The sequence below is a fragment of the Dendropsophus ebraccatus genome, chromosome 5, assembly GCF_027789765.1.
Source record: "Dendropsophus ebraccatus isolate aDenEbr1 chromosome 5, aDenEbr1.pat, whole genome shotgun sequence".
In the NCBI taxonomy this organism is placed as follows: Eukaryota; Metazoa; Chordata; class Amphibia; order Anura; family Hylidae; genus Dendropsophus; species Dendropsophus ebraccatus.
This window is the reverse complement of record NC_091458.1, coordinates 69561790-69589763: the sequence shown is the minus strand read 5'-3', so window position 1 is coordinate 69589763 and position 27974 is coordinate 69561790. Positions and strand designations below refer to the sequence as shown.

General features: G+C 42.8%; 1 protein-coding gene and 1 long non-coding RNA gene across 2 annotated transcripts in view; one reads left to right on the top strand and one right to left on the bottom strand.

Moving 5' to 3' along the window:
• LOC138793641 (uncharacterized) overlaps nucleotides 1-27974 on the bottom strand; it is a 41435-nt gene that overhangs the window by 7654 nt on the left and 5807 nt on the right. The window lies entirely within an intron of this gene.
• TNFSF11 (TNF superfamily member 11) lies at nucleotides 639-26833 on the top strand. Its single transcript, XM_069972310.1, has 5 exons — nucleotides 639-841; nucleotides 17365-17517; nucleotides 21159-21204; nucleotides 21286-21372; nucleotides 25489-26833. Exons 1-5 carry the CDS (start codon nucleotides 674-676, stop codon nucleotides 25914-25916), a joined length of 882 nt encoding a protein of 293 aa, XP_069828411.1. The 5' UTR covers nucleotides 639-673; the 3' UTR covers nucleotides 25917-26833.

Sequence of the window (27974 nt, the reverse complement as noted above, 5' to 3'; positions counted from 1 at the left end):
TATTCGCATTGGTGCCCGTTAGGTAATCCCAGTTCTACTATTTTAAGAAGAATAATTTACAAATCTGTATAACTTTCTAACACTTCAATCAAAATTTTTTTTTTCTCTCTGGAGTACCCCTTTAAGGCTGCTTTTCCCCTGCATTTTTCTCCTTACTTCATGTGATGCTTTCATCCTGTGACTTTTACTGAAGAATGTAGGGAACATCGCCTATGTATACATGTATATACAATGAATATACCTATATATGTACACATGCATTTTACTGGCATACTTGTTCAACCAATGAAGAAAAATGCTACAAGACGCCATTTACTGTCAGCATGGGGTTTCCCTGACACCTGTGGCTTTCCTGAAGCCCTGGGTGGGGGCGGCACACGTGTAGGTGCGCGGCTCCTTTATATCTGGCTGTAGGGACACAACTGGTACTGAGCTTCTCTACGTCACTTACTAGAAGCGCGGCCCCTATCTGTAGTGACCAGGGCGCACGTGCCGCCTCCTCACCCCCTCACAGTAGGAGTCTACAGCGAGAGCCCCGCCCCCTCCCTGCCGGCCCCTCCCCCTACCGCAGGTACTCTTATCACAGCTGGAGCCGGGCACAGCGCTGCCCCTCTGGTGACAGCTGTGCTGCTGTGCAGTGTGCCGTGCCGCTCCTCCGGTGAACGCTGCGGGGATGAACCCCGGCGGGTACCTGCGGGGGACGGCGGACCTTGGGGGTCCCCCGGAGATCCGTGACAGAGCCCCCCATCCCTTCCCTAGGTCCGTCTTCATTGCTCTTCTTTTGCTGGGTCTGCTCCAGGTTGGCTGCACGTTGGGCTTATTCCTCTACGTTAAGGCACAGGTAATATATATATATTTATACATGTATATGCAGTTATAGAGAATACAGGGCATGCTGGGACTGTACAACCTTACCATACGAAGCTGTTATAGCAGTAAGTTCTACAATGGAGATCGAGCTTTACAGGCAAGTTTCAGGGTATGTTCACACTGGGCTGAAATGCCGCAGATGAATTGGGAAACCCCAGAAGGAATGTGCAGCACTTCAGTCCTGAGTGATCATATACACATACTATATCCCCAATATAATGTGATCTGTAGCTACATGTGTACAGGGGGGATGGGCAATGTCTGCAGCTGTGCAGTATATGTTCTATATGCCAATCTATGTACATCTTTCCAGATATCCACATACATGTTATGCCCCTTCCCATTGGATCAGTGCAGACCCTCCTCATTGATGTAGATAATACAATATCCTAAGTACACTGCACACTTGTTTGTGGGTGGCAAACATTGGAGCGCTCCGAACCTATGGATGCCATTGGGAAAGTGGGCTATGGGCATAACATGCTTCACATTGCTCTTTATCAGTGTCCCCCAATGTCTAGCTCTCCAGCTGCCGCAACTACAACTCCCATCATGACTGGATAGCTGAAGGCTGCCTGAGCATTATGGGCATTGTAGTTGGAGAGCCACCACAGGGCAATACTGCTGTATCCCAGATCTCTGGGACGCTGGATATACCAGGACTTTGCTGGTTATCTGCCTCTATAGTGTTCATCACCATCATCCTCATCATCTGAGCTGATCACTGGAGGAGTCTCTAGCAACCCAGTACTGGATGTCATTTGTAAAATCCATAGTACCCCACGTGCTCTATGGTTCTCCTGCCAGTCATAACTACATAGCTTGCAGCATCACCTTTTCAGGTTGCTATCAGTGCTGACTGTGGTATTCAGTATTAGGGTCCTGTTACATGGGACGATTATCTGCCCGTTCAGGCTGATTCGGGCAGATATCCCCCTGTGTAAAGAAAAAGACATCAGCCGAGGAGCCCATCATTGTCATTGTTTAAAAATCATCCGCCGCCGGCCGTGCATCGCTTTATGTAATAGGTGGACGTGGTGGGCGGCTGATTTAAGTTTATAGAAAATAATAAACACTAATACTACTACTACTTACCTCTCCACGCTCCCTGCTGTCTTTCTGGCTTCTCACTGCAACCGCTGCTGGCATGTCTGAAGCCGTCTGTTCAGCGGCAGGCCTCTCAGCCAGTCGCTGGCCACAGCACTGTCCTGTCTTGACTAGTGATTGGCTGAGTGGCCTGTCACTGCACAGACGGCTTCAGACGTGCCAGCCACAGCTGCAGGGAACAGGCGGAAGGGACCCTGGAGAGGTAAGTAAAACATTATTATTTTCTATATACCTGCTGCATGATCATCGAGCCGTGTAATATTCTCTGTAAGTGAGTGCCGATCTAGCAGAATGGCACTCGCCTACATGAAAAATCAGTCCATGTGATACGGTCCTAAGATATACTTTATCTGTTTGATGTGCTTGTTTTCATAGAATACCTACTTATTCCTTCTCAGAACTTTAGAGCGCTCTCCACTTTCCTTTTAGCAGAAAGACTTTCTTTGAAGACAAGATCTGTTCTGACTTCCTTTTGATATGTAATCATATACTTTTTACTATCTACTCCATATAGCAAACTCTTAGGTTGATTCAGTCTGTTTGTACCAGGAGAGCAAATAGCAGTCATTCTTCACTTAAAGGAGTTATCCAGCACTACAAAAACATGGCCACTTTCCCCCTACTGTTGTCTCCAGTTCAGGTAGGGTTTGCAATGAAGCTCCATTTACTTCAATGGAACTGAGTTTCAAAACCCCACCCAAAGTGGAGACAACAGTAGGGGGAAAGTGGCCATGTTTTTGTAGCACTGGATAACCCCTTTAATGGCCTCTATTATGTTGCAGCCTCTATAGACCGCAGGGGTATTGCATATGCTAGGCCTCTTTTCTCTGTAGACCTTGTAGGATCCATATTATCAGGATCTCATTTATCACTATGGTTTTGTGATTTATTAGGTATGATATTTGTCTTTATTACATTTTAATGGTGGCTTATTGTTGTAAAAAAAACACAGAACACAGACCCGGACCGATCAAAACTTATAGGGACAGTGACACTTTAAAGAGGACGTGTCCCCACTCCTGACTTGTCTCTTTAAGCAAATACATACAATGCTCATAAAATAACAATTCTGGATCCCCTATTTTTAGGTGTTGTGCTGTTCTCCTGTAATTACTAGGAATGTGTGACTCACTAGCCAACTGGGTATTACCGATCGGGGCATGTCCATACACTGTCTGACACTATCCAATCTGAGCGGACAGTGCCAGACAGTGTATGGACACAACCCGCCCAACTGGTAGCACCCAGTTAGTTATTGAGTCATACATTTCTGGTAAGATTAACAGAGGAATGGCACAGCTTAGAGCTATAAGAAAAGATGTTCCAGAATTGTTATACAATAATTTACTAAAACAGACAAGGAGTAGTGTCAGCTGCACTACCAAACTACTGACACTGTTTGTTAGGGCAAGGAGACACATGGTGCCTTTCATATATCTGTGTGTGTTTCCAGAATTTGGAACAGTGCTTTCATTCTCTGGTACAAATCAAGTTTAATAGGCTTTTCCAAGCTCCTGAATACTGTGGCTGCAATCTGGAATGCGTCCTCTCCCCCTCCTGGAGTCTCAAGCAGTGTCAGGTATAAGACGGAAGAATATATCTACTCATACTCAATATGAATTGGAGCCAACGTTTTATGCTTAACCACGATATGTATTCATAAGATAAGAGATGGACTCTCTTTTAGTCGTCTTCATACGTTTTTTATTTTTCTTATTTTCAGTATATTCAGGCTGAGGGTGCGTTCACACCTACCGCATCCGCAGCTTATTTTTCCACGGAAATTCACAGGTCTGGTGGTGCAGATTTCAACCTGCGAGAAATCCGCGTATGTGTGCATTTTGCGGTTTTTCTGCAGCAAGTTTATCGCAACTGAAATGTCCGTTTAGAATGAGAGACATTTTAAACTGACATTTCAGTTGCGATAAACTTGATGCAGAAAAACCGCAAAACGCACACATATGCGGATTTCTCGCAGGCTGAGATCTGCACTACCAGACCTGCGGATTTCCGCGGAAAAATAAGCTGCGGATGCGGTAGGTGTGAACGCACTCTGAGGAGGCTTTAGGAGGCATGCATCCACGGAGTGGCGTGGGTCCCATCTGCCGCGCCTAATGGAATGCTTAATGGAAGAATATATCTGTTTGTGCTTATAAAACACAGAAAAGTGCTTTTATTTCCTGTGCGAAGCGTGAAAGAGGTGTTACCAAACTCCTGAAGTGCTGAGGGCTTTAACACCTTCTTGTTTCCTATCTTCTCCCTCTCCCTACTTGAGTACCTGCCAGCTGGAGGCTGAGTCCTGCTTCCAAATCTCAAACCTGCAAACAATTGTACATAGGAATGAGATTTGGAAACAGAGCTTAGTGCTAATGCTGCGTTTACACAGACAGATTTATCTGACAGATTTTGGAAGCCAAACCCAGGAATGGATTTGGAAAGAGGATAGATCCCAGTCTTTCCTTTATGACCTGATCCCTGTTTATAGTCTGTTCCTGGTTTGGGCTTCAAAGATCTGTCAGATAAATCTGTCTGTGTAAACGCACCATTAAAGGACAACTCCCACAAAAATTTTTTTTTGCTCATTTAACACACATTACAAAGTTATATAACTTTGTAATGTGGTTAAATACCCGGCCTGGCCCCCTTCCCCCACTTTCGGACCCCCGACCCCCCACCCCGGAAGTTAAAGAATGTATACATTACCTATTACGATCGTCACGGTCCTCTTCTCCGGGGCGGCATCTGGTGACGACGACGTCAGAGCCGAGGGGCGGTCCGGGTCTTCTTCCTCCTCGGCGTCTTCATGCAAAGTGAATGGGGATGAAAAGGCTGCTGGTGCACATGCGCACCAGCAGCCTTTTCATTGGCTGGAGCGCATCACATGGCTTCCAGCTTGCTCAGCCCTGATTGGCTGAGCTTGCTGGAAGCCATGTGATGCGCTCCAGCCAATGAAAAGGCTGCCGGTGCGCAAGCGCACTGGCAGCCTTTTCCATCCCCTGGACCCGGAAGTCGGAGACATCGCTGGATGGCGGACGGCGGCGACGGAGAGGCGGACGGCGGGCGAATCGAGTGGCGATCGTCACCGGAGAGATGGTGAGTATGGTGTCTGTGTGTGTGTGTGTGTTTTTTTTTTGGGGGGGTCCCGCGGGAGTTGTCCTTTAAACCTGTCAGTCAAGCAGAGATAAGGATTGGAAGGGGAGCAAGGACACGTTCCAGCACTTCAGTAGCACGGGGAAGCTGCTTTGAAACCTTGTACCGGAGAATAAAATAATTTTTTATTTTCTGAAAGCACAGACTGGTATGTGAAAGGTATCATGCATCCCCTTGTTCTAACAACTATCTGCAATGTCAAGAGTTTGGAAGGTGAATTGTAGCTGACAGAATTACTTTAACCCATTAACTCTGCAGTAACTTTTGGCCAATTTTTCTAATCTGACCTGTCTCGTTTTCTATGCAAATAACTTTGTGAATTAATTTTTAACTTATGCAAGTGATTAACTTTATAGGATTTTATAGGGCTTAGAAGTTTAGCAGCTAATATTTAAACTTTCACGTACAATAATAGCGTTGAATAACAGGTACACCAACCGGCGATGATCAGATGCAGTAACAGGAGCGACGATCAGATACACTAATGGGTGATGATCAGGTATATAAACTGAGGGGGTGAACAGGTACACTAACAGGGGCGGTGATTAGATACAGCAACACGGGTGACTATAGGTACAGTAATGGAGGACAGAGGACACTACCAGGTACAGCAATGGGACAGGGGAGACTATCAGTTACGGCGACAGGGGAGACTATTAGGTACAGCAACAGGGGTGTGTTTTATATAGTACTGTACCGTGGGGCTTTTCAGCACTCCCGACTCTGATCTTCTCCTGCACTCCTGCACACTACGGAGATCAGAGCAGGAAGAACTCCCCTGACACTTTACTCTGTGATTGGGGCATCTGTATTGAGCCGAGGTGAGGGGTGACATTCTTTCCTATTAGTTCCTCTTCCCAATAATTCTCTGACTTTAATGTGGAAGAATCAGTTCCTCTGGTTCCAATTTTTTTTTTTCAAGTAAGGGCTTATGGTCAGGAGCGGTCTTGGCATTTCTGGGGCCCCAAGCGAAGTTATGTCTGGGGCCCCCCCCTCGACACCCGTTCCAAAACAATAGACCGCTGTGTGTTGCCCCCAGTAGTATATACCCCTTGTGCGCTACCGCAAGTAATATATACTCCTTGTGTGCTGCCCCCAGTAGTATATACCCCTTGTTTGCTTCCCCCAATAGTATATAGACCCCTGTGTGTTCCCCCAGTTATATATAGCCCCCCGTGTGCTCCCCCAGAAGTATATAGACCTCCTGTGTGCTGCCCCAGTTAAATATAGACCCCCCGTGTGCTACCTCCAGTTGTATATACCCCCTGTGTGCTCCCCCACTAGTATATAGGCCCCCTGTGTGCTCCCTCAGGGGTATTTAGCCCCCCTGTGTGCTCCCCCACTTGGATATAGACCTCCTGTGTGCTCCCCCACTTGGATATAGACCCCTGTGTGCTCCTCCAGTAGTATATAAACCCCCTGTGTGGTTCCCCCAGTAGTATATAGACCCCCTGTGTGCCCTACCAGTATTATATAGACCCCTTGTGTGCTGCCCCAGTAGTATACAGACCCCTGGGTGCTCCCCCAGTTATATATAGACCACCTGTGTGCCTCACAAGTAGTATATAGACCCCTGTATGTTCCCCCAGTAGCATATAGACCCCTGTGTTCCCCACCATTAGTATATAGACCCCTGTGTGCTCCCCCAGTAGTATATAGCCCCCCCTGTGTGCTCCCCCACTTGGATATAGACCTCCTGTGTGCTCTCCAAGTTGTATATAGACCCCATTCTGCTGCCCAAAGCAGTATATAGACCCCCTGTGTGCTGCCCCCAGTAGTATAAAGACCCCTCTGTGAAGCCCCAGTAGTCTATAGCCCCCCTGTGTGCTCCCCCAGTTAAACAGACCCCTGTGTGCTCCCCCTCTCATATAGTATAACACAATAAAACAAACACTTATACTCACCTGGGTCTCCTCTTCTCTTCACTCTTGTGGCTTCAGGAAGGGTTTTCCCTGCGATCACAAGAGGCCGCACTCCCCTTGTCCTGGCGCCGATGCTCCAGTGATGTCATTGGAGCGCCAGCACCACAAGGACAAAGCTGCCACTTGTGACCGCAGGGAAAACCCTTCCTGCGGCCACAAGAGTGACTGACAGGAAGGGAGCCAATGTACGAGTGTTCATAGTTACAGTTCAGATGGCAGCAGCGAGCGGGGCAGTGGCACCGTCCAGCGGCCTTGAGCACAAGGGCGGGGAGTGGGGGCCCCCCTGGATGTTGGGGGCCCCAAGCGATCGCTTGGGGTGCTTGGTGCCAAAGACCGCCACTGCTTATGGTCCATGTTCGTGGAGCCTGTACAGCCGCACATAGGGACCCTGTGGTTCTGTATGCTAACTTATAACATTAGAGGCCTATAGAAGTACAGTATGGTCCCATAAACCTTATGGTTGCCATGTTACCTCTCTATTTAGCTCAGATCTTGTAAGCAGCTGTAATTCTATCAGTGTGTGATGCATAAGATGGCATTTTTCTTTTCCTTTGGAGAGTTTAAGATATAACCAATAATCAGTAAAAACTGTTGCACCTGTATCTGACGTTACCTGTGTCTTCTGTAATGGCACAGCGTTGGTAAGTTAAATGTTTTGCTATAAATAGAATGTGTAAATTGTTTTCCAAGCCAAGAAATCTCTGTATCATGTTCCAGGAATATATCAAGTGTTTGTATGGTTTCAATAATATTGGCTCCTGCACGTTTTAAAAATGCATCATTGACTGCTTGCCTAAGTTGAGTGAAGCTAAATTGTGGCTCTATGAAAAGACTACACTGCTCAAAAAGACACTTAAACAACATAATATAACTAGAAGTACTGTAGATCAAACTCTCCACTTAGGAAGCAACACTGACAATCAATTTTACATGCTTTTGTGCAAATGGAATAGACTGTTGGAAATTATTGACAATTATCAAGACACACTATCACTGTGGCATGAAAAATCAAAATAGTTTATTAGATATGCATTAAAACATAAGAAAATGGTCCATAAAAATCTCAGATACAATGATAGTTAGTGTGAGGTTAACACTCCTATACACTTAGTACAATCGCATACAGATACACATACAGTGTGCCCTGTTCTCAGGCAGGAAAATCGACCACTCACAATTAGTTATCAAACAAGAAAATAAATTAGCCAGTTGGTGACACACATCAGGGTCATCAGGGTCTCCCCCTGCTTGGGATCATCAGGAGACACACAGTGGCCAACAAAGGTCATACCATTGTTATTCCAACCAATGCCCCTAATAAATAGGCCAAAAAAGGTTGAAATATCACAAAATATCAACAAAACAATGGTGTATAGATCATGTCTTGATCCTCCCAAGCTGCTAGTGCCTTATACTATTGTACTAAAATGCACCACATATCAGGTTGGGAACGTAGCAATGTACATCTAATGTATATCAAATGTACATCAAATAAGTAACAGACATGATATGCCCAGGCTCATTTGAGCCACTCGCGGATTCCCATGTTAGGATGCCAGATTTGTACTGAAGTGACGAGGACTTAAGGCCCTATTCCACGGAACGATTATCGGCTGCTACGGACGATAATCGTCCCGTGAAATAGAGTGCAACGATCAGCCCACATCGTTCATGTCGGCTGATCGTTGCAGTCACTTGTTTTTGAACATGTTGAAAACAAGTGACTGATACAGCAACGATCTGCTGCCGTCGCTCCGTTGAATAGGAGCATCGGCAGCAGACGCTGCTGTATCCAATGGGCAGCCCCCCCGCAGCTCCCCGCCGCCCCTCCCGCACTCACCCGCTTGCTGCAGCCGCGTTGAATAGCGGCGGCAGCAAGCGGGGAACGAGGAGCAAACGTGTGGACGTGTGGACGAGAGGCCCAGACTACAAAAAAGGACCTGCACTTGTGCGGACCAGGCTCAAAGACTTTAATCCTTTTCAAAAGTAATGCCATGTATCATATGTCTTTGTAACATTGCATCTGGTATGGCCTATTAATAAGAATTAATGGAGCCTAGCATAAACTGGATGTGCCTTTTTTTTTAAAGTTTCATTCCCACAGTATGCTATTTTGTCTACAGATGGCAGTGTGCAGTTTACAGTAGCTTATATTCTGAACATGATACTGTATACACCCCGATTTTTTACTGAATTCCAGTTCTAGTCAAGCCCTGGTTGACATTGTGCAATATGGTCACACTCAATCCTCCAGAGTTTCCAGCTGTACATATTACAATACTGTAGATATTGCAATATTTCTGGTTGGTATTATAAATCAGTATCCTGGTCATGAATTCAAGTTGGACCATTTCATGAAGCAGCACCTAGGATCTTCGGACTCTAACCATATGACTGTACCAGTTGACTTTTGATGCTATGTAAGTAAACAGCGCACTGTATGTGTCTACAACAATAGAACACGAACTACATCTAAGTCAATATTTTCTTTTTCTCAGTTAAAGTGTGCGCTAACTAGAAAACAATAGACAGTAGAGTTTGTTTCTCTGACATATTTAGGCTTAGTTCAACTTTCAAATGATTGAGTTCTAGTAAGAAGAATGTGTTGGACAACCACAAAGAAATGAAAGATGAGTGAAAGTTTATAAGGTTTTGCAAGCTCTACTCTACATGCTTATGTTATAACCACAAAAATCAGTCACAGGATGTGTGGATACGAGTCAGAATGTTAATCTCAGGCTTTATAGATTATTATTGCAGCCCTGCAGTTACATTTATCTTGTGGAAATCTCTTCTAGTGTTCTTGTCCCACAAATCATCTGCTCATACTGTAGGTCTCAATGTATGTAAAGTTGCAGAGGTGTCCAGTAGTTGATGTTTTAGATCTGAAAGATATTTTATTATGGTTATTATGTGTTCTTGAGGTAGTCACGTGATTGGTGTTTTTCTAGAATTCCTAGGGGGAAATTTATCTAGGGTTTTGCGCCTACTTTTAGGTAAATAATTGGATTTTTCACCCATTTTTGGTCTAAGTTCTATCTATGAACCAGTATTCGACGGGCAAATATTTTGCAGATGCAATCTTTTTTCTTAATCTGCCTGTTTTGAGTATTCACCCAAAAGTTCCCATAATATGGGATTAGTGCCCAATTTATCATTTGTGACTTTTTTAAATAGTCACACAAACAGATGCAGGCTTATGTCTGGTCAGTACCTGGTGAATATAATGGCGCAATTTTCGCGTTTTTGTGATTTTTTTTTTTTGTGTGTGATTTTATACTTAGATACATTCACTATGGCTGTGCTACATTTTAAGGAATCAGTCACAAGCTATTGGAACAAAATACACACCAATCCCCATTAGAATACTTGTACACATTAGAGTCCATAATAAATGCCCCCCAAGTCTTCTTTTTAGAATTACGCAATGGCCTTTACATGATTTATGTCAAAGTATATTATCCACATTGCAGGTTATTATCTTCCTCTTCAATTTTTTTTTTTTTTTTATTAAGCAACTTTTTGTTTTCTAATCAAGGACTACTATTAAAAAAGCATTTACTCTGGTCCCCTGTGCTTTTCATAACATACTTTTGTATAATCTCCTTAACTATGTGCATTTTAAAAATGTGATTAAAGGAGAAGTCCGGCGCAAATTTTTATTAAAGTATGGTATTGCCCTCCAAAAGTTATACTAATCACTAGAGATGAGCGAACCCCTGAGCATAAAGCCCTAAGGCTATGTGGAAAACATGGCTGTATCCATCTTTTCCAGACTACCTTAGCGCTTTATGCAACTTCAGCAGCCCCCGCTAATCAAATGCCGAACAATCGGGTTCGGATGGACTCGAGCATGCTCGAGGTTCGCTCATCTCTACTAATCACCAATTTACACTTATTACGGGAAATGCTTATAAATTACTTTTTTCCCTGCACTTACTACTGCATCAAGGCTTAACTTCCTGGATAAAATGGTGATGTCACGACCCAACTCCCAGAGCTGTGCGGGCTGTGGCTGCTGAAGAGGATGATGGCCGGGGGACACTGAGGGACACCGGGCACTGGAGGGACACTGAGCATACTCCTGCCATCATCCTCTCCAGCAGCCACAGCCCGCACAGCTCTGGGAGTCGGGTCGTGACATCACCATGTTATCCAGAAAGTGAAGCCTTGATGCAGTAGTAAGTGCAGGAAAAAAAGCACTTTATTAACATTTCCCGTAATAAGTGTATATTGGTAATTTGTATAACTTTTGGGGGGCAATACAATACTTAAATAAAAATTTTTGCCGGACTAAAGTGTACCTGTCACCATAAAAAAAACTTTTGACGTCAAAAGTCTTTATCGGCCAGGGTCTGAGTGTTCAGTCCTTGATGATCAATATAATCAGCTCCTGCGCCGTCCACTCCCCGCACGCTCAGACCCGGACTGATCAAAACTTTTGACATTTCAAACGTTTATTGTGACACTGCCACTTAACCCTGTGTAAAATTTTAGGACACATTCACACACACAGATTTTAGGTGCATTTTTTTTATTCTGAGGTCAGATATTTCGAAAAACATATGGGTACCATCTACCAAGAAGTGCAAGCCCACATGGTAGATGAAACGGATGAAAATCAATGCCGAAAAAAAAGGACATGTCCTAGTGCGGACCCAGATTATTTTTACTGATCCTCTCATTGAAATCAATTGTTTACGGATTGTTAATGGGTTGCAACATGTTTGCAATCCGTATTTCCGTATTCCCGTTAAAAAATATGGATGACTCATAGGTCACAAGGTTCTGTTTCTAAGCAACCACAGGCTGACAAGCGATCATGTGACTTATTTTAGGGGTTGGGCAAACTGGTGCTATTTTTTTTTTAAACCTACTCAACTTTATTAACTTGTATAACGCAGTCACTAGTAAAAATGGATTTACGGAAATACGGATGCAATACGGATGTACTACGGATGTCCAATTCGTAATTTTTAGCGGGTTGTTTCAGGACTAGAAAATATTACTGAACGTGTGAATAAGGCCTAAGAGTTTTACTCTGGTGGTTTCTGAACCGGCAACTGATCGCTAGACTGTATTTATTTGTCAAAGGCATTGTCTTAGTGAGTGAACCCCTTGTTCCATATCTGTGTTTGAGCCTATATTAGAAGCCTATGATGCAAATTCTCATTAATATTACAGACACCTAAGTGGAGCCTGGTTATAAATCAATAGATCTGTCACAATGCTGTGGCTTCTGGTATAAACGGAAGCCACAATGCAGATGTGAAAAGGCCCTTTTAATAATCACTGCATCATTGTACACGTCAGGTATAGGAAATACAGAATCTATGGCCCAGATTTATCAAGTTCTCTCAAAAGAAAAAAAGCATATGCACAAAAAATGGTAGCACATCACAAAAATCTTTATTATAACACTAACATAGATACAAAATACCACATAAATATATGAATGTACAGGAGTAGTAAAATGAGGGAGACAACACCCTAAATACTGCTCTACATTAAAAACACTAAAATGTCACCATAAGTCCTGCTGGTGTTCCAGCCAGGGCTAATCTACCACTCTGACTCTGGACCGTATGTACAATAACAAAAATCCAACATCTCTACCTAGACAGAGACCCAGTAAAACAAAATATAACCACAAATAATGGAGCATAGGAAAAAAAAGAAAATTGGAAAAGATCACCATATACAGGCCAACAGAATGAGATTAGGGTGATTTCTTATCCCATCTGACTCTCATTCTGTTGGACTGTATATGGTGATCTTTTCCAATTTATTTATTTTTTTTCCTATGCTCCATTATTTGTGGTTATATTTTGTTTTACTGGGTCTCTGTCTAGGTAAAGATGTTGGGTTTTTGTTATTGTACATACAGTCCAGAGTCAGAGTGGTAGATTAATCCCGGCTGGAACACCAGCAGGACTTATGGTAACATTTTAGTGTTTTTAATGTAGAGCAGTATTTGGGGTGTTGTCTCCCTCATTTTACTACTCCTGTACATTCATATATTTATGTGGTATTTTTGTATCTGTGTCAGTGTTATAATAAAGATTTTTGTGATGTGCAACCATTTTTTGTGCATATGCTATTTTTCTTTTGATAGGATGATGTACTACTTATATGCATTGCTTTAGCACTCAATGATTATTAGTGGTGCCCAATAGCTTTATATATATAACAGATTTATCAAGTTGTCTAAAACTCATATTGTTTTTCCTACATTAACGAGTCACAGCTCAGGTTTGATTTTACCAGAGCTCATTAATATAATAAACCTGAGCAGTGATTGGTTGCTGTCAGGGAAGCTAAAAACTGTGGGTTTCATGCAGCGTGAACAATGGGGCCTATATGTATAACACCTTTAGAAAAGATTATAATAATTCATTTAGATAATTTAGATATCTGAGTTCTGTCTCCATTATATAAGGCAGGTCTCCAGTCTTATAAATGGTATGCAATGTATAAAAAATTGTAAATATTCTTAATAATGTGGCATTAGTATAGCAAGAGTGCTTCTACCAGGCGGCTGCATTGCCACAGTGATAGCGGTTATGTTTACATGTAGCAATGAAAGAGAAGCTGTGATCCGATCTGACAGGATATTATGCTGCGTGGAAGCTCTCACAGGCAAAACCCAGTTCCCATGGTGGGTTGTGAGCTTTGCATCTTTTAGCTGGTTTTCATTTGAGTTGAAGAAGAGGAAGTGGTAAAGAAAGTTTGCCTTTTAAAGACCTTTAAAATAATGTTTCCTTCAGCCTGTAATTATATATAGCTTAAATAAAAAACACTTGGCCTCTCTTTTACTAAAGCTTTGTCTAACATGCAATAGAAGTAGCAGAAGTGGGCTTCAATCAATTAGAAATACCAGGAGGAAAAGCCTTGCTAAGGCTGTAACTGTGAGAAAGATGCTAAAGGCCATATTACCTGGCCCAATTTGCTGAATAAGGGTATGTGTACACTGAGGAAAACATGTGGAGGACTTGCGGAGGACTTCCATTGATTCTTTGGGCAGACAGCGGAATCTGCCTGACCATAGAATGAAGTCTATGGCACAGGCGGAGAATGAAGTGGGAGCGCGCAGGGACAAGCAGCGTGTCCTCTGCGTGTTTTTCTCAGTGTGCACATACCCTGAGCGAGCACTGATCTGTTAGATAGGTGTTCACTAACAGAGCCTGTTACACAGCTCTACTATAGTGCAGCAAGGGCTGCATGGGCATAGATAATGATGCCTGTGCAGCCCTTTCTTTATATAGAAAATAATAAACATATATACCTGCCCACCAGGGGCGTAGCTAGGGGTTCAGCCTAGGGGGGGCGAGTGAGTCTCAGTGGGCCCCCAACCGATTATGCTACCCATAGGGATCCTCAGTAGGTGACAATGCTTTCCGAATAATAAAGGGTATTTTCTACTACATTGTTCATAGTGAACAGGGACTGAGACCAGTGGAAAAATTAAAGGGGTTATCAATCATTGTAAAAACATAGCTGCCTTTTTCCAGAAACAGTGCCACTCTCCTCCAAAGCTTGGATGTGGTAGTGCAGCTCAGATCCACTAAAAGAGAAAAGTTTGTGATACCACAAACAACATAGATGAAGCTGTGGCGCTGTTTTTGTTTTCTATCTAGAAATCCATCCATTCTTATATCTCATATCTATCTGTCTAATATCTATTAGGTACCATGAGGACTACACCATAGCTGATGGTCAATGACCAAATTAGCAACACCCGAAGGGTATACCCGCAGTACCAATAGAGTAACTGTATAGTACAAATGCTGGGCAATAACAATAAATAGTCCCATGCAGTTCAAGGCAACTATACTAAATATTCTATATGCGAAAAAGCCAGACTACTACAACATAACTAAATGGAATATTTACTTTATTAATCCATAGAAACAATACATGATAATACATTAAAAATGTAGGAGAAATCAGCCCCTATAATCATGGTGTACAGGGTATATGAGAGCAGCTTGGATAATCCTGGTGTACAGGGTATATGAGAGCAGCCAATTTATGCCTCCATGTAGTTTTTAGACCCAATTTTAGCCCTCATATAGTTTGCAGGGTCCATCTATGCTCTCGTATAGTAAAAAGCCCACCATCTATACCCTAACATAGTAGATTATCCCCCCCCTTGTTCCTCCATATAGAAGATAGACCCTCCCTGTGCACCCCCATATAGTAGTCAGACCCCTCTGTACCTTCATGTTAAAATTCAGCTTCTCTGTGCATCCGTGTAGTAGTTAGGCCGTCTGTGCCCCAATATAGTTATTATTTCCCTATGTTTCCATGTAGCAGTAGTTAGGGCCCTCTGTCCCCTCATATAGAGTTAGACTCCCCTTTGTGCATCTATCTAGTATTTAGACCTCTCTGTGCAGGCAACCCCCTCCAAAAGGTAGAATCCTCCATGTGGGCATGCCCTCCAGCACCATCTCATGTAGGTAATCCCCCCGGTATGTGTTCCCCATCCAGCCACCCCCTTCCCCAGCTGTAATCACCATCACTGTGGGTAGACTGTACCTCCAGATTAGGTACCCACTTTTCAGTTAGCCAGCACATCCCATACCCCAACCCCCATAGATAGTCCCATCCACCCACATAGGTCTCCTCCTCTATAACTAAGGAAAAAAAGCCACACTTACCTGCTGTGTGGTTGCAGTACTGTAGTCTTCTCGTGTGAACTCTCTCCCTGCTCTCTAAGCGCACAAGTGACATCACTCATGCCCCACAGCTTTAAGGGAGAAATTGGCCCTTTTGTGGCCACAACAGTGACAATGCTCTCCTCGCCTTGTCAATTACCCTGCTGCATTCAACTGTATGTTCTCCTCGCATACAAGCGCATACAGCTAAATGGTCAGACACAACATTCAGTAGCCATGTGAGCCCCCCAGGAGCACTGGTTGCTGGACAGGGGCCACCTACAGCTAATAGACATTTTTTTAAGTCTGTCTGCAAAAGCAATACCTTTTGCGGACAGCATTAACTCCTCAGTGGGCCCCCTGCCTGTGTGGGCCCGGGAGTGGCCGCCCCCTCTGTCTTCACCAAATTAAGCTACTGCTGCCCACGCTCCCCACTGTCCTATTGCCTCTTCCTAGCTAACCGGAGCTGTCACTGAAACTTCATCGCCTGTCTCTGAAGTTACAAACGGCTCAACCTATCACTGACCTGAATTGGACAGCACAGCCGCCTGTGATTGGTTAAGCAGACTTTCACTTCAGAGACAGCGGTGTCTCTGGTCAGCTGGTAAGAGATAAGGGGACACAAGAAGGCGTGTGCAGGTACCCATATATGTTTATTATTTACTATATACTTTTTTTGCCGCCAACCACGCACATCCTATTACACGGAGTGATGCACAGTTGGTGGACTATGATTTTTCAACATGTTGAAAAACAACGATCAGCCGATGATTGGCTCCTCGGCTGATCATTGTCTTTATTACATTGGGCCATTTCTGCTGAATCAGCCTCATTGGGCATAGAATCACCCTGTGTAATAGGGCCTTAACAGTATGTTAATTGAATCGTTTAGTGCAGTACATGTACTGCACTGATCTATATGAGCATTTATACAAGTTCCCTAGGGGGGGCTAAAAAAATGTTAAAAATAAATTTTAAAAGTTTTTATCAATTTAAACCCACTCAGTAATGTACAGAGCTGTCTGTTTCTTGCTCTGTTACTGGTTATGACAGCGCCTAAGCTCTGATCAGCTGATCTGCAGGGGTTGCCAGGTGTCAGCACCCCACTGATCTAATATTGATGTCCTGAGAATAGGTCATTAATATATTTTGCCTGGAAAACACCTTTTAAAGGGAAACCATTAGCAGGTTAGCAGGATAAGAGGAGTTTACACAGAAGGTTATGCTGCCTTTTATTAGGCCGTCTGATAAACAGTTTCTTTGTAAATAAGTCACTGATTTTGGCATTTTACTGTAAATTGAACAGTACTGTTAAAAAAGTATTATAGTTTTACAAGAATTCATATAAGGGTCATGTGAGACCACTGTGGCATAGGCAAGCCCTTGTAATTATACTAGAGGTTTCACAGAGGGATTCTGGAATGTGAGAACTCAACCTCAACCCACCATATATACATCCAGGGTATTTTCATATTTTAATTTAAAATAATAATTTTATTTAGTTAACAATATATTCCACATACTACAGTCAGTACGATTATTTGTAAGATGAACTATGATCCTGTCTATAATGTCAGAGGAAACTGCAGAATAACTGCAGAGTCAAGCTGTGTATTAAGTATTTCTATGTTTTAATATTCCATGCATTGCTTTAAAAGGTGGAGCCAAATTTGATGACCAAGAAAGAGCTTCAGTGTTGGAGGACAATTCTGAAGATGGGAGAAGCTCCACTCTCTATGGATACCATTGCTAAAGAGGAAGGAAATGAATGTGAAAGGATGCAGCTGGCATTTAATGGGGCAGTAGAAAAGGTATCTGTTACATTACTCTTTAAGACTTCACTTCCTTTGTGCAAGAGTTTACAATTGCTTGTTTCCCATATTCATTTTCTGTCCATCATATTAAATGATTTTGTTGCTAAAGTTTATTTAATAGAAATGTTCCCTAAATAGCAGATTCAAACAGTATTTATAAAATCAGCATTTTGCACAGAAGATAATTGGGTTAATTTAATATTGCAAATAGCGGCAGATTTCTGGCCTAAACAAACTTAGTCAGGGTAATTTATGCTCACATAAGTACACATAAGCATATGTGTACTTACAAATTCACTAAATATTGTGTCACTGGCCGATTATTGGGCAGGAGCGTTGCTAGAAATGTTCCTTTAACTGATAAGTGGACTGTGTAAAAGTAACAGCAATCAGCTGAGGACCAGGAAAGAGCCTGATCCTAGGCTGAGCGCATCTTTTAGACAGCTTTAAAATTTATTGATATTGGCCGCACATCGTCCTGCGTAATCGGGAAATGTGCGGACTATAACATAGGGCTCTCTGGCTCTCTTGTCCTGCTCTCTGAAGATACTGCTGGCAGCAGCCAGAGAGCAGGGCAAGAGATTCCGAGAGCAAGATGCCGGATCACACAGTAGCGCGCAAGGTATGCATGCACTTTGCACGGATATATGCATATCTGCGCTGGCAACAACGGCCGTACTTTGTACGAAAAGACAGGCTGTCTTATCTTCTATGGGATCCTGGCCGAAGCGTATACACATAGTATACGCTCCGGCCGGAATCCCTCTCGGCGCCACAAAGAACTGACGTCAGTTTTCTGCGGCCACTATTCAGTGAATAGCGGCCACAGAAAGCCCTGTCAGTGCACGCTTCATAGTCTGCTGTGAGGAGTTATGATACGGGCATACTCAGATGCGCCCGCATCAGAACATTGTGGCGTGAAAGATTATCCGCAATGATCTTTTCAGAGACCGGCCGTTCTTTGACCCGGACAGGTCACGGAACTGCCGGTCTCTTACAACGTGTGAACATGGCCTTCGACAGTTTTGGTAAGGCTAGATTAAGACTGCGTTTTTGCTGTCCGTTTAACGCATCTGTTTTATGGGGAAAAAAATGGATGCGAAAACGAATGGTAAAAACAGATGCAGTTTTATGCCATCTGTCAGGATGACTTTTCCTTTGACTTACATTATAAAAAAAACGGATTGAAAAGGATCTGTTTTTTTGTTTTTTTTTAGCATACACAAAAACGTGGTTGACCACGTTTTTCTGTACGTTAAAATTAAACATTCAAAAATGGATACAGTGAAATGGATACAAAAAGACAGTGTAAACCTAGGCTAAATTTGGGCCAATCTGCTCCTTCCAGAGGAAATTAAAGATCCTCATGAATATACTCGGCACTTGCACAATGGCCGCTGAGGCCAGAGATTGGCTGTAGCATCCTGTTCTATATAAATGAAGACATCATTTCAGGATTTTTGGGGGGATTGTGGAATGGTTGTGTCACTGGACTGATGTGAGGCTGAGGGATGAGTATTGTTGTTTGTTTTATTCCTCTATTCCCTGCCTCTGTACGAGGCCACAAAAAAAAATTTAGAGGGGTTTTCAGCCAAAATGGACTGATGAGCTATCTACAGAATAGTGTTTGTCTCAGTTTTCTGTGTAGCAGTGGCGACTTGTAACTGGAGCTCAGTTCCTATTAACTTGAACAGGAACTGAGCTGCAGTTACATGTTACCACCACTACACAGTGCATGGAGACAACAGCTTTTGGCCCCATTCACTGTGTAGCACTGGCACTGAACAGCTGTGGTGCAGTGATTGATAAGCTATCTTGTGGTCATGAGTCTATTTTTCAGAAAGCCCAACATCAGTTTTATGAATGCTGTGTGCCGTTAGTTGTTATGAAACTCCTTATGAACTCCTTGTTAAAGTCCTACCAAACATAAAAGGCTGCATAGTTTCAAAATATCTAAATTGCAGATCACTAATGTAAATGTATAAAGTAATCTTAAAGCGGCACTATCAGCAGGTTCTTCCCAGAGAACCTGCTGATATGCCGCAGTAGCTGTGTCCCTCAGTAGTATGTTGCCCTCTCCTCCTCAGCATTGTTCGTAAAATCGCTAAATGCTCTTATGCAAATTACTTGCTTGAGAGCATTTAGGGTGTTGCTCAGGGCCGGAGAGCATCGCTGCGCCCAGCCCGCCCCCTCCCGACCCCCACTATGCATATTCATAACTGCATAGTGGGCTTTATACACAGCAACTGAATCCCCTGAAGCTGCCGCCGAACCTCCCGGAGGTCCCTCGGGGCGTACGTATAAGATAGACTTATACTTACGTCTTGAGGAACCTCCAGGAGGATCGGCGGCGGCCCGGCGGATTTACGCATGCATAGGATGCAGCCCGTCTCCGACGGGACTGCTTCCCTGCGCAGCCACCATGTATAGAACCCACAATGCAGTTATGAATATGCATAGTAGGAGGGGCTGGGTGTGGGGCGGTGATGCTCTCCGGTCCTGAGCAACGCCCTAAATGCTCTAAAGCAAGTAGGTTGCATAACAGCATTTAGCAATTTTACGAACAATGCTGAGGAGGAGAGGGGTGAAACTAATTGCCACATACTACTGAGGGACACAGCTACTGCGGCATATCAGCAGGTTCTCTGGGAAGAACTTGCTCATAGGGCCGCTTTAAAGAGTCACTGTCGTTTTTTTTTTTTGCAGAAATCAATAGTCCAGGCGATTTTAAGAAACTTTGTAATTGGGTTTATTAGCCAAATCTGCCATTATCTGCATGTAAAAAGCCTTTTCCCAGGTCCCCACCTCCTTCCTCTTTTTCATCCACTCTGAAAAATCTGAAAATTGTGACTTGTTGCAGGAGTCGTCCCCTGTCTGCTCTAGGGAGAGGGGAGGGGGGAGGAGGAAGGAGGGAGTTAGCCGGCAGCAGAAAGCAGATAACAGAGGATTACAGGCACGGAGCTGGGTGACAGCTGTAATCTGAGCTCAGACAGGTCACTGGTGATGGTCAGAAGAGATAAGGGGTGAGGGATTTGTAGATTAACTTTTTGTTGTCCTGTTTTGGTCTTTTCTTTAGCTCTCTCCATAGGAGAACAATGAAGACAGGGGGGAGAGCTTCAAACTGCTTTTTCATGATAAAAATGCATTTTTCGGATAATAAACCCAATTACAAAGTTTCTTAAAATCGCCTGGACTATTGATTTCTGCAAAAAAAAAAAATTCACGACAGTGACACTTTAAAAATAGTTAAAATTTATATAAATTGCATATATTGAAGTCATTTACAGGTACCTAGTGAGGTAGGCAGTTATGTATGTTGGAAACTGTAGCTCAGTTGTATTAATACTATGCTGGGAATTAGGAATTATCCTTTCACAGTAGTTAGGACTTATTGCCATGTCCCGTATTTTATGGGCCTTATGGATGGGGAAGCCCTGTAATTAAATGTTTCTCTACCCCATGCATTGATACATCATGCTGGGCAGGGAAACAGTCCATTACAGGGCTTCCCTGTCCGTAGGGCCCACAAAATACGGGACATGGGAATAAGCTCCTACTGGACTTATTCGTTTTGCACTCCTAATGCAATATTACCAGAACTTCACTTTTTCAAACCTGTTGTGTTTTTAACTTTCCAGGCAGCACAAGGGCTAGTTTCACAAAAGCAGCGTCACATAGGAAATGGTAAGTTGTTGCTCAGTTACATATATAGTTGTACCCCTGCGGTAAGAGTTTAACATTACTTAATTTCCATTTTGTTTTTAGATATTATGCAGGATCCAGTCTTGTCGAGGAGCTATAACCACCAGACATGGCCAGCTGCACATCTCACACTAGCTAATAGTACTTCAGGTAAGTTGCAGTACAGCACAGTGGCTGGTTATATAGGAAATATAGCTGCCCTTACACGGAAAATATTTTGAGTGTCATTTCAAAATATAACAAATACTGCACAGCAACTGACTTCACCGCCAGTTTATATGGTTATCTGCAGATTATAGGGGGATTATACTGCATATGATTTTTGGAAAATAATTTCTAACCTACAATGTCTGTATGTTAGAGACAAGCAAGAGCAGAAACTTTTGTGTTTCTTAGTTTATAAGCATTGGTGCCTTGTTCACAGGGACCCTTTTGTCACTTTCCATCTGCTTAAAATAAGGTGTACCAAGACACAGCTTTTACAGACACATAAATCCCACACACCAAAAATATTATGTGAATGAGTAGGGTAGGGTGGTCTGTATATCCTATTAGAGCATATGGACCCCACATATGGGGTTCCATTGTTTGGTGCCCCCTCAATGATAGCTATTGCAGGGAGAATGCAAACCAGCTGTTTTCTGGGAGCAAGACCCATGGTGGTTAGCTGATGGCCCTGGCAGACCCAAACTGTAAAAATAACTTTGTATAATAACACAAGTAAACAGCACAACACAAAACTATAATAAAAGATATTAGTAGACACCATCTAGTGTACATCTATTTCTACTCACCTTCTGTTAACTATCTCTAAAAATCTGACATTTTGTCACTTGAGCAATCTTGTTTGACCACCCAGACATAAGGTCTGTGAGAGCACATAGTAACATACTGACCATAACTTTGCTAAAATTATTACATGATTTTAACCAAACCATAGTGCGTCTTGCCAGAAAATTGTTGGGAGCTTTTTATATTCCTCTTTAAATATATAATTTTTTTGTTGGCTTCCAGTCTGCCCGTCCTAAATAAATATTGACCACTCAACCACTTGTCTAATCTCTGAGCTAAAGCATTTTTCAGCATGGTCATCAGCCTTTTAGATGTTTCTTAATGCTTACATTTTTATCAGTACTTTTATGAATGACATCATTGAGGCTTATTTCTGCGTTAATCTGCATGTTTGTCCACCATGTAGGTAAGTTCATGGCCTTCTTTTTATCTTTTCTTTTTTGAAACAACTACTAATTCAAACCATTCACAGAACTGTGGTCCGGGATTTGAAAATAAACCCAAACTTCTGGCTTCTTCTTTCTACATTAAGCCTTAAAGGAAGTTCCAGAAAAGGAAAAATACATTTTATCTGGGTTCACACTACGTATATTTCAGTCAGTATTGTGGTCCTCATATTGCAACCAAAACCAGGAGTGGATTAAAAACACAGAAAGGCTCTGTTCACACAATGTTGAAATTGAGTGGATGGCCGCCATATAATAGTAAATAACTGCCATTATTTCAATACAACAGCCGTTGTTTTAAAATAACAGCAAATATTTGCCATTAAATGGCGGCCATCCACTCAATTTCAACATTGTGTGAACAGATCCTTTCTGTGTTTTTAATCCACTCCTGGTTTTGGTTGCAATATGAGGACCACAATACTGACTGAAATATACGTAGTGTGAACCCAGCCTTAAAAAGAAGATGACAACCTGGGTCTTTCACAACTGTAACCTTACCCTTTTACAAAGTTTTTTTTGTGTCCATATTAGATCAGTTTTTTTGCAACCTGTGAAACAAATGCTAATTTATTGGGCCATTTACATAAGTAAAATATATAAAATAAGTGTTTGTTTTTTTTAAATTGCAGCATGAACTACTTTAATCCCTTTTTCATTGGAGAGTGATTAAAATATGGACGTATCCGTAGGACACACTGATTATATTTAATCCATAATACATTTGTATCTATAGTAATCTACAGCAGGAACAAGGCAAATTTCTTCATTCCCATCTGCATTCTGCTCATCAGGCTGTGGGCTTTGAAGTTTGCTCCACTCCCTGCCGCTCTTCCCCAGGTGCTGAAGAAAAGCTGGATTCAGTTCTGGAAAGCTTCTCCGAGTTTCCCGGGACTGGATCCAGCTTTTCCCAACACATGGGAAGAAGCAGCATGGAGCGCAGCAAACTTCAAAGCCTGCAGTCTGATGAGGAGAATGCAGATAGGAACAAAGTGCTTTGCTTTGTTCCTACTGTAGATTCGCTTATCTCTGATTGTGATGTATACTCATGCTCACATGGATCAGGCCTAATTTGGATAATCTCTCTTCCAATATGTCACCCAGAAGGCTCCCTGCTATAGTTTTTTTAATAACTATTTAAAAAAAATATATATAAAAAAAAAAGGAATACTTTGAAGTGTAGTTCAATTGTGAAATCATTGAAAGTCTTGTGTCCCTCCTGATGGTACATTCGCTTTAAACTATTTCTCTGGATAGCCCCTTTAAAACCTAATCTTACCAATCACAAAGGGTTCTGCTTTTTTTATTTAAACATGTGATTATAGGGATACCATTAATAGATATGTAACAAGTGAATAGATCAAGATTAGAGATGAGCGAATCGGGTTCGGGTTCGAGTCCATCCGAACCCGATCATTCGGCATTTGATTAGCGGGGGCTGCTGAAGTTGGATAAAACCCTAAGGCTATGTGGCTGTATCCATGTTTTCCAGACAACCTTAGAGCTTTATCCAAGTTCAGCAGCCCCAGCTAATCAAATGCCGAACGATCGGGTTCGGATGGACTCGAACCCAGTTCGCTCATCTCTATTCAAGATATAGATTAATTACAGAAATCACACAGATTACAAGGGACTATTTCAGGAATTAAGAGACTATAGAAATAATAAAAATGATGACACTGAGACATTCCATGGCTCACTAAGTAATGTAATGGCTTACATTAAAGGACAACTCCCGCGCTAAGGAAAAAAACCAAAAACCAATCAGAAACCTAGCTTTTATACTTATCATCCCTCCTGAGCTGTCACTGTTTAAATTTCCCACCGTCTGTGTACCTTCTGATTTCTAGTCTTGTTCTTCATTTCTTCCCTGCTTCCTGGTTTCAGCTTCCCATGATGCACTTTGGCTGCTGTGACAAGCCAGCCCCCTGCTGTGACACTGCAAGTGCCTGCCCCTCCATTCACTACAACTCCCATCATACACTAAACATGACCCCCTCTCTGTCTCTCTTCAGTCAGGCTGCTATATACACACACTGAAGCTGCACACACATCACCTCACTGTAGTGTACATTCTGCAGGATGGCCGTCCCTAATTAGGTCAGGGCAGCAGGGGAGAGATAAGATGTCTGTGTAGCTGACATGCCGGGAGTGAGGAGAAAGATAAGCAAGTGACATCACTCACTCACTGAGTCCACTCGGCAGCAGGAGGGAGTATGGGGGAGGGGGTCCTGTAGCTGGTTATGTGCCGGGAGTCAGTCATGAGTCATTATTGAGTTGCAGAATGACAGATGGCTTACAGTTGCTCAGCCAATGGGAGCTGAGCAAGCCTAGTCACCTGACCAGGCAGGGGAGGGGGAGGCTGGTGTAACAGGAGCTAGAGCAGCCCTCCTGCTGATGACTCATCGTCACTAGAAGGAGCTGATAGAGCAGCCTGGTGACAACAGTAATTAGGTATGAAGGAGTTTCTTACACTTCCTGGTGGGGGGTTGAGGGGGGAAAAGACAGGGAAGGAGGACAGACAGGTGATTGAAGTATATTACAGTGTTATATAACTTTGTAATGTGCTTCAATTACTGAGAAAAAGTTTTTCATGGGAGTTGTCCTTTAACATGAACTAAAGAAAACATATGCCTCTAATTTGGCAAAATGTTCAGTCGCTTGTCTGTCTTAGGTTGCCTAAAGAACCCTCTAAATTTTATTTACAGTACCACTAAAAATATTATCATAGGCACAAAGTATTGTATGTCCTCTCTTGTCAAATACAGTAAGCGTCTTGTCAGTGGCAGACAAAGCATCAATCTTATCAAGCAGTAGTAAATATTTCAGCATGTCTATCATGTACTGTATTTTGGAGCCAGCGCCTCAACAAGGTTTTAGCTGCCACCAGTAGAGTTACATGTATCAAGTTCAATTTTTTTTTAAAATTTATGTCTGCCTGAAGTACAGTAGGAGCGCTTTTATCAAGCACTGGTTTATGTTAAAGTAGTTGGAGATTACATGTGTTTTTTATTTATTTTTTTATAAGGTGACAGTGCTGTGGTGCAATTGAGGTCGTGGAATCATAAGGAAGGCTGGGCAAACATACAAAACATGGGCTACAGCAATGGAACATTAAAAGTCCTACAAGATGGATATTATTTTGTGTATGCTAATATTTGCTTTAGACATCACAAAGTATCACAGAAGATCACTCAAGAGAATTTGCTGCTCATGCTTTATGTCTATAAATCGAATAAGAGTAAAAGACCTGCCGAAACGTTACTTAAGGGTGGAAGTACTGCAGTATGGTCTAATAGTACATTGTACAACTTTTACTCGGTCTACCAAGGAGGCATTTTCAGATTACTTGCCGGCGAGGAAGTATTTATCAAGGCTTCAAATGCAGCACTATTGGACCCCGCTCAGGAAGCTAGCTATTTTGGAGCCTTTAAGGTTCTTGATATTCATTTGTAAGTTTTTTTTCTATATTGGCAGCCACAAAATCCACAAGTGCTAATCCCAGTGTGCTTGCCTATTGTTTCACATTTTGGTATCCAGGTACTGTAATCCATGTTTATAATGTAAGTGTGGTTCTCTGTCCCACAGTGCCTTATTTATATCTTAACTAGCAGAGTACAGTGTCTCAAGCAGTACTTTGTATCATCATTTGAGGGCCAATCTATGAACATTGAATTGATAGATGATTGTTTTCATGCTGGCATGAGGTTTATCTTTATTAGCTATTTAATTTTTCTTAACTAGGTATATACAATGTTTATTCAAAATATTTTGTTGTTGCTGAATTCACTGTGTACTGTCTACTAATATAACTTATTTTATTACATTAATACAGAATCTATATAGTGGGTACCAGGTATGAAAACACATTACCAATGCATATATTACTTGGGCCCAATGCACAAAACTATAATAAATGGTACTCTTACTGTTTGCAATTGCTGACAGTATCAGACCAATTGTATTCTTTAGGCCAATGAACATGACCATGTATTCTACAAAAGAAACAGACGACGTTACACAGCCCAGATTTGCCATCTAGGCTTATATACTTCTCTCCTGCACTGTGCACAGTCCATGATTGCAGACAGTCCGCAAATGACACCCCGCAGGCCATCCATGCCCCACGGACCTGTGGTTTTGCTGACCACAAAACTAATACAGCGATGTGCAGTAGGCCTTAATAATAATAATGGCCTGGAGGAGGCCTTAATAATGTTTTGAGTAGATATGTATACATCATGTTTCCCACACTGTGCCTCATCATAGTTTTCTATGACCAATAATAACTTATTTTATGCTGGTGCTAAAATAAAGAAACAAAAATGTATGCAATTTTTTAATGCCTCCCAAATCAGAAAAAGAACTAAATCAAAGGGTCCTTGTTGAAATGGCATGCTCCAAAAATACCATTTCCATACTATTATATTATAGTAAAAAGCCTACAGTAACATTACTTTTGTTTATACCCCCCCCCCCCCCCAAAAAAAAAGGCAGGACCGTTTATGTATATGTTCCCTTTCACATAGCATTCATGTGCATACTGTTTATTAGGGTTATATAGATATTCAGTGGTCTAAAAAGCTGCACTCTGTCAGTCCTGATGCCCCATGCTGTTTTCATGGTTTAGGGTGCCTACACACGGGCTGCGAGTTCCGCAGCGAAATTCACTGAGATACTGTGTGCTGTCATTCCCCATTGCGCTACATTCTCGCAGGGGATTTTCATTTCACTGTGAGAATGTAGCCCCTTCCCCTTTAACCCACCACTGCCCGGTTAATATGTTACCCTTTCGCGCTCTCACCTGCTTCTCTGGCTTCTGACGTCCTGCTCAGCCAATCAGTGGTGGGACATCAAGTAGCCGGAGAAGCAAACTGGAGCGTGGGCAGGTAATTTATTAACTGGGCAGAGGTGGGTTAAGGGGGAAGGGGAGAACAGTACACAGCAGTCCTGATGCCCCACGCCCCATTCACAGCAGTCCTGATGCCCCACGCCCCATTCACAGCAGTCCTGATGCCCCACGCCCCATTCACAGCAGTCCTGATGCCCCATACCCCATTCACAGCAGTCCTGATGCCCCACGCCCCATTCACAGCAGTCCTGATACCCCATGCCCCATTCACAGCAGTTCTGATGCCCCATGCCCCATTCACAGCAGTCCTGATGCCCCATTCACAGCAGTCCTGATACCCCATGCCCCATTCACAGCAGTCCTGATACCCCATGCCCCATTCACAGCAGTCCTGATGCCCCATGCCCCATTCACAGCAGTCCTGATGCCCCATTCACAGCCGTCCTAATGCCCCATGCACCCTTAGATATCTGCTGCAATACCATACGTGTGAAGGCACCCCTAGAGTTTCACTTTCAAGTTAGAAAAACATTGGACATGTCAGTTTGGTACTGGGTTTTTACACCCCTAATGATCAGAGACGGGAAAAGCTTGATGCTGTCCCCGTTGAGCTGCAGGAGACAGATTCTATAGTCTTTGCAGCCTTTCTCTTGTAGTGAGCC

Coding starts and splice junctions, on each gene's coding strand:
- TNFSF11 (XM_069972310.1), top strand. CDS start 674: ATGAACCCCGGCGGGTACCTGCGGGGGACGGCGGACCTTGGGGGTCCC. Junction 842..17,364: donor TCCTCTACGTTAAGGCACAG/GTAATATATATA, acceptor TTGCTTTAAAAG/GTGGAGCCAAATTTGATGAC. Junction 21,373..25,488: donor ACTAGCTAATAGTACTTCAG/GTAAGTTGCAGT, acceptor TTTTTTTATAAG/GTGACAGTGCTGTGGTGCAA.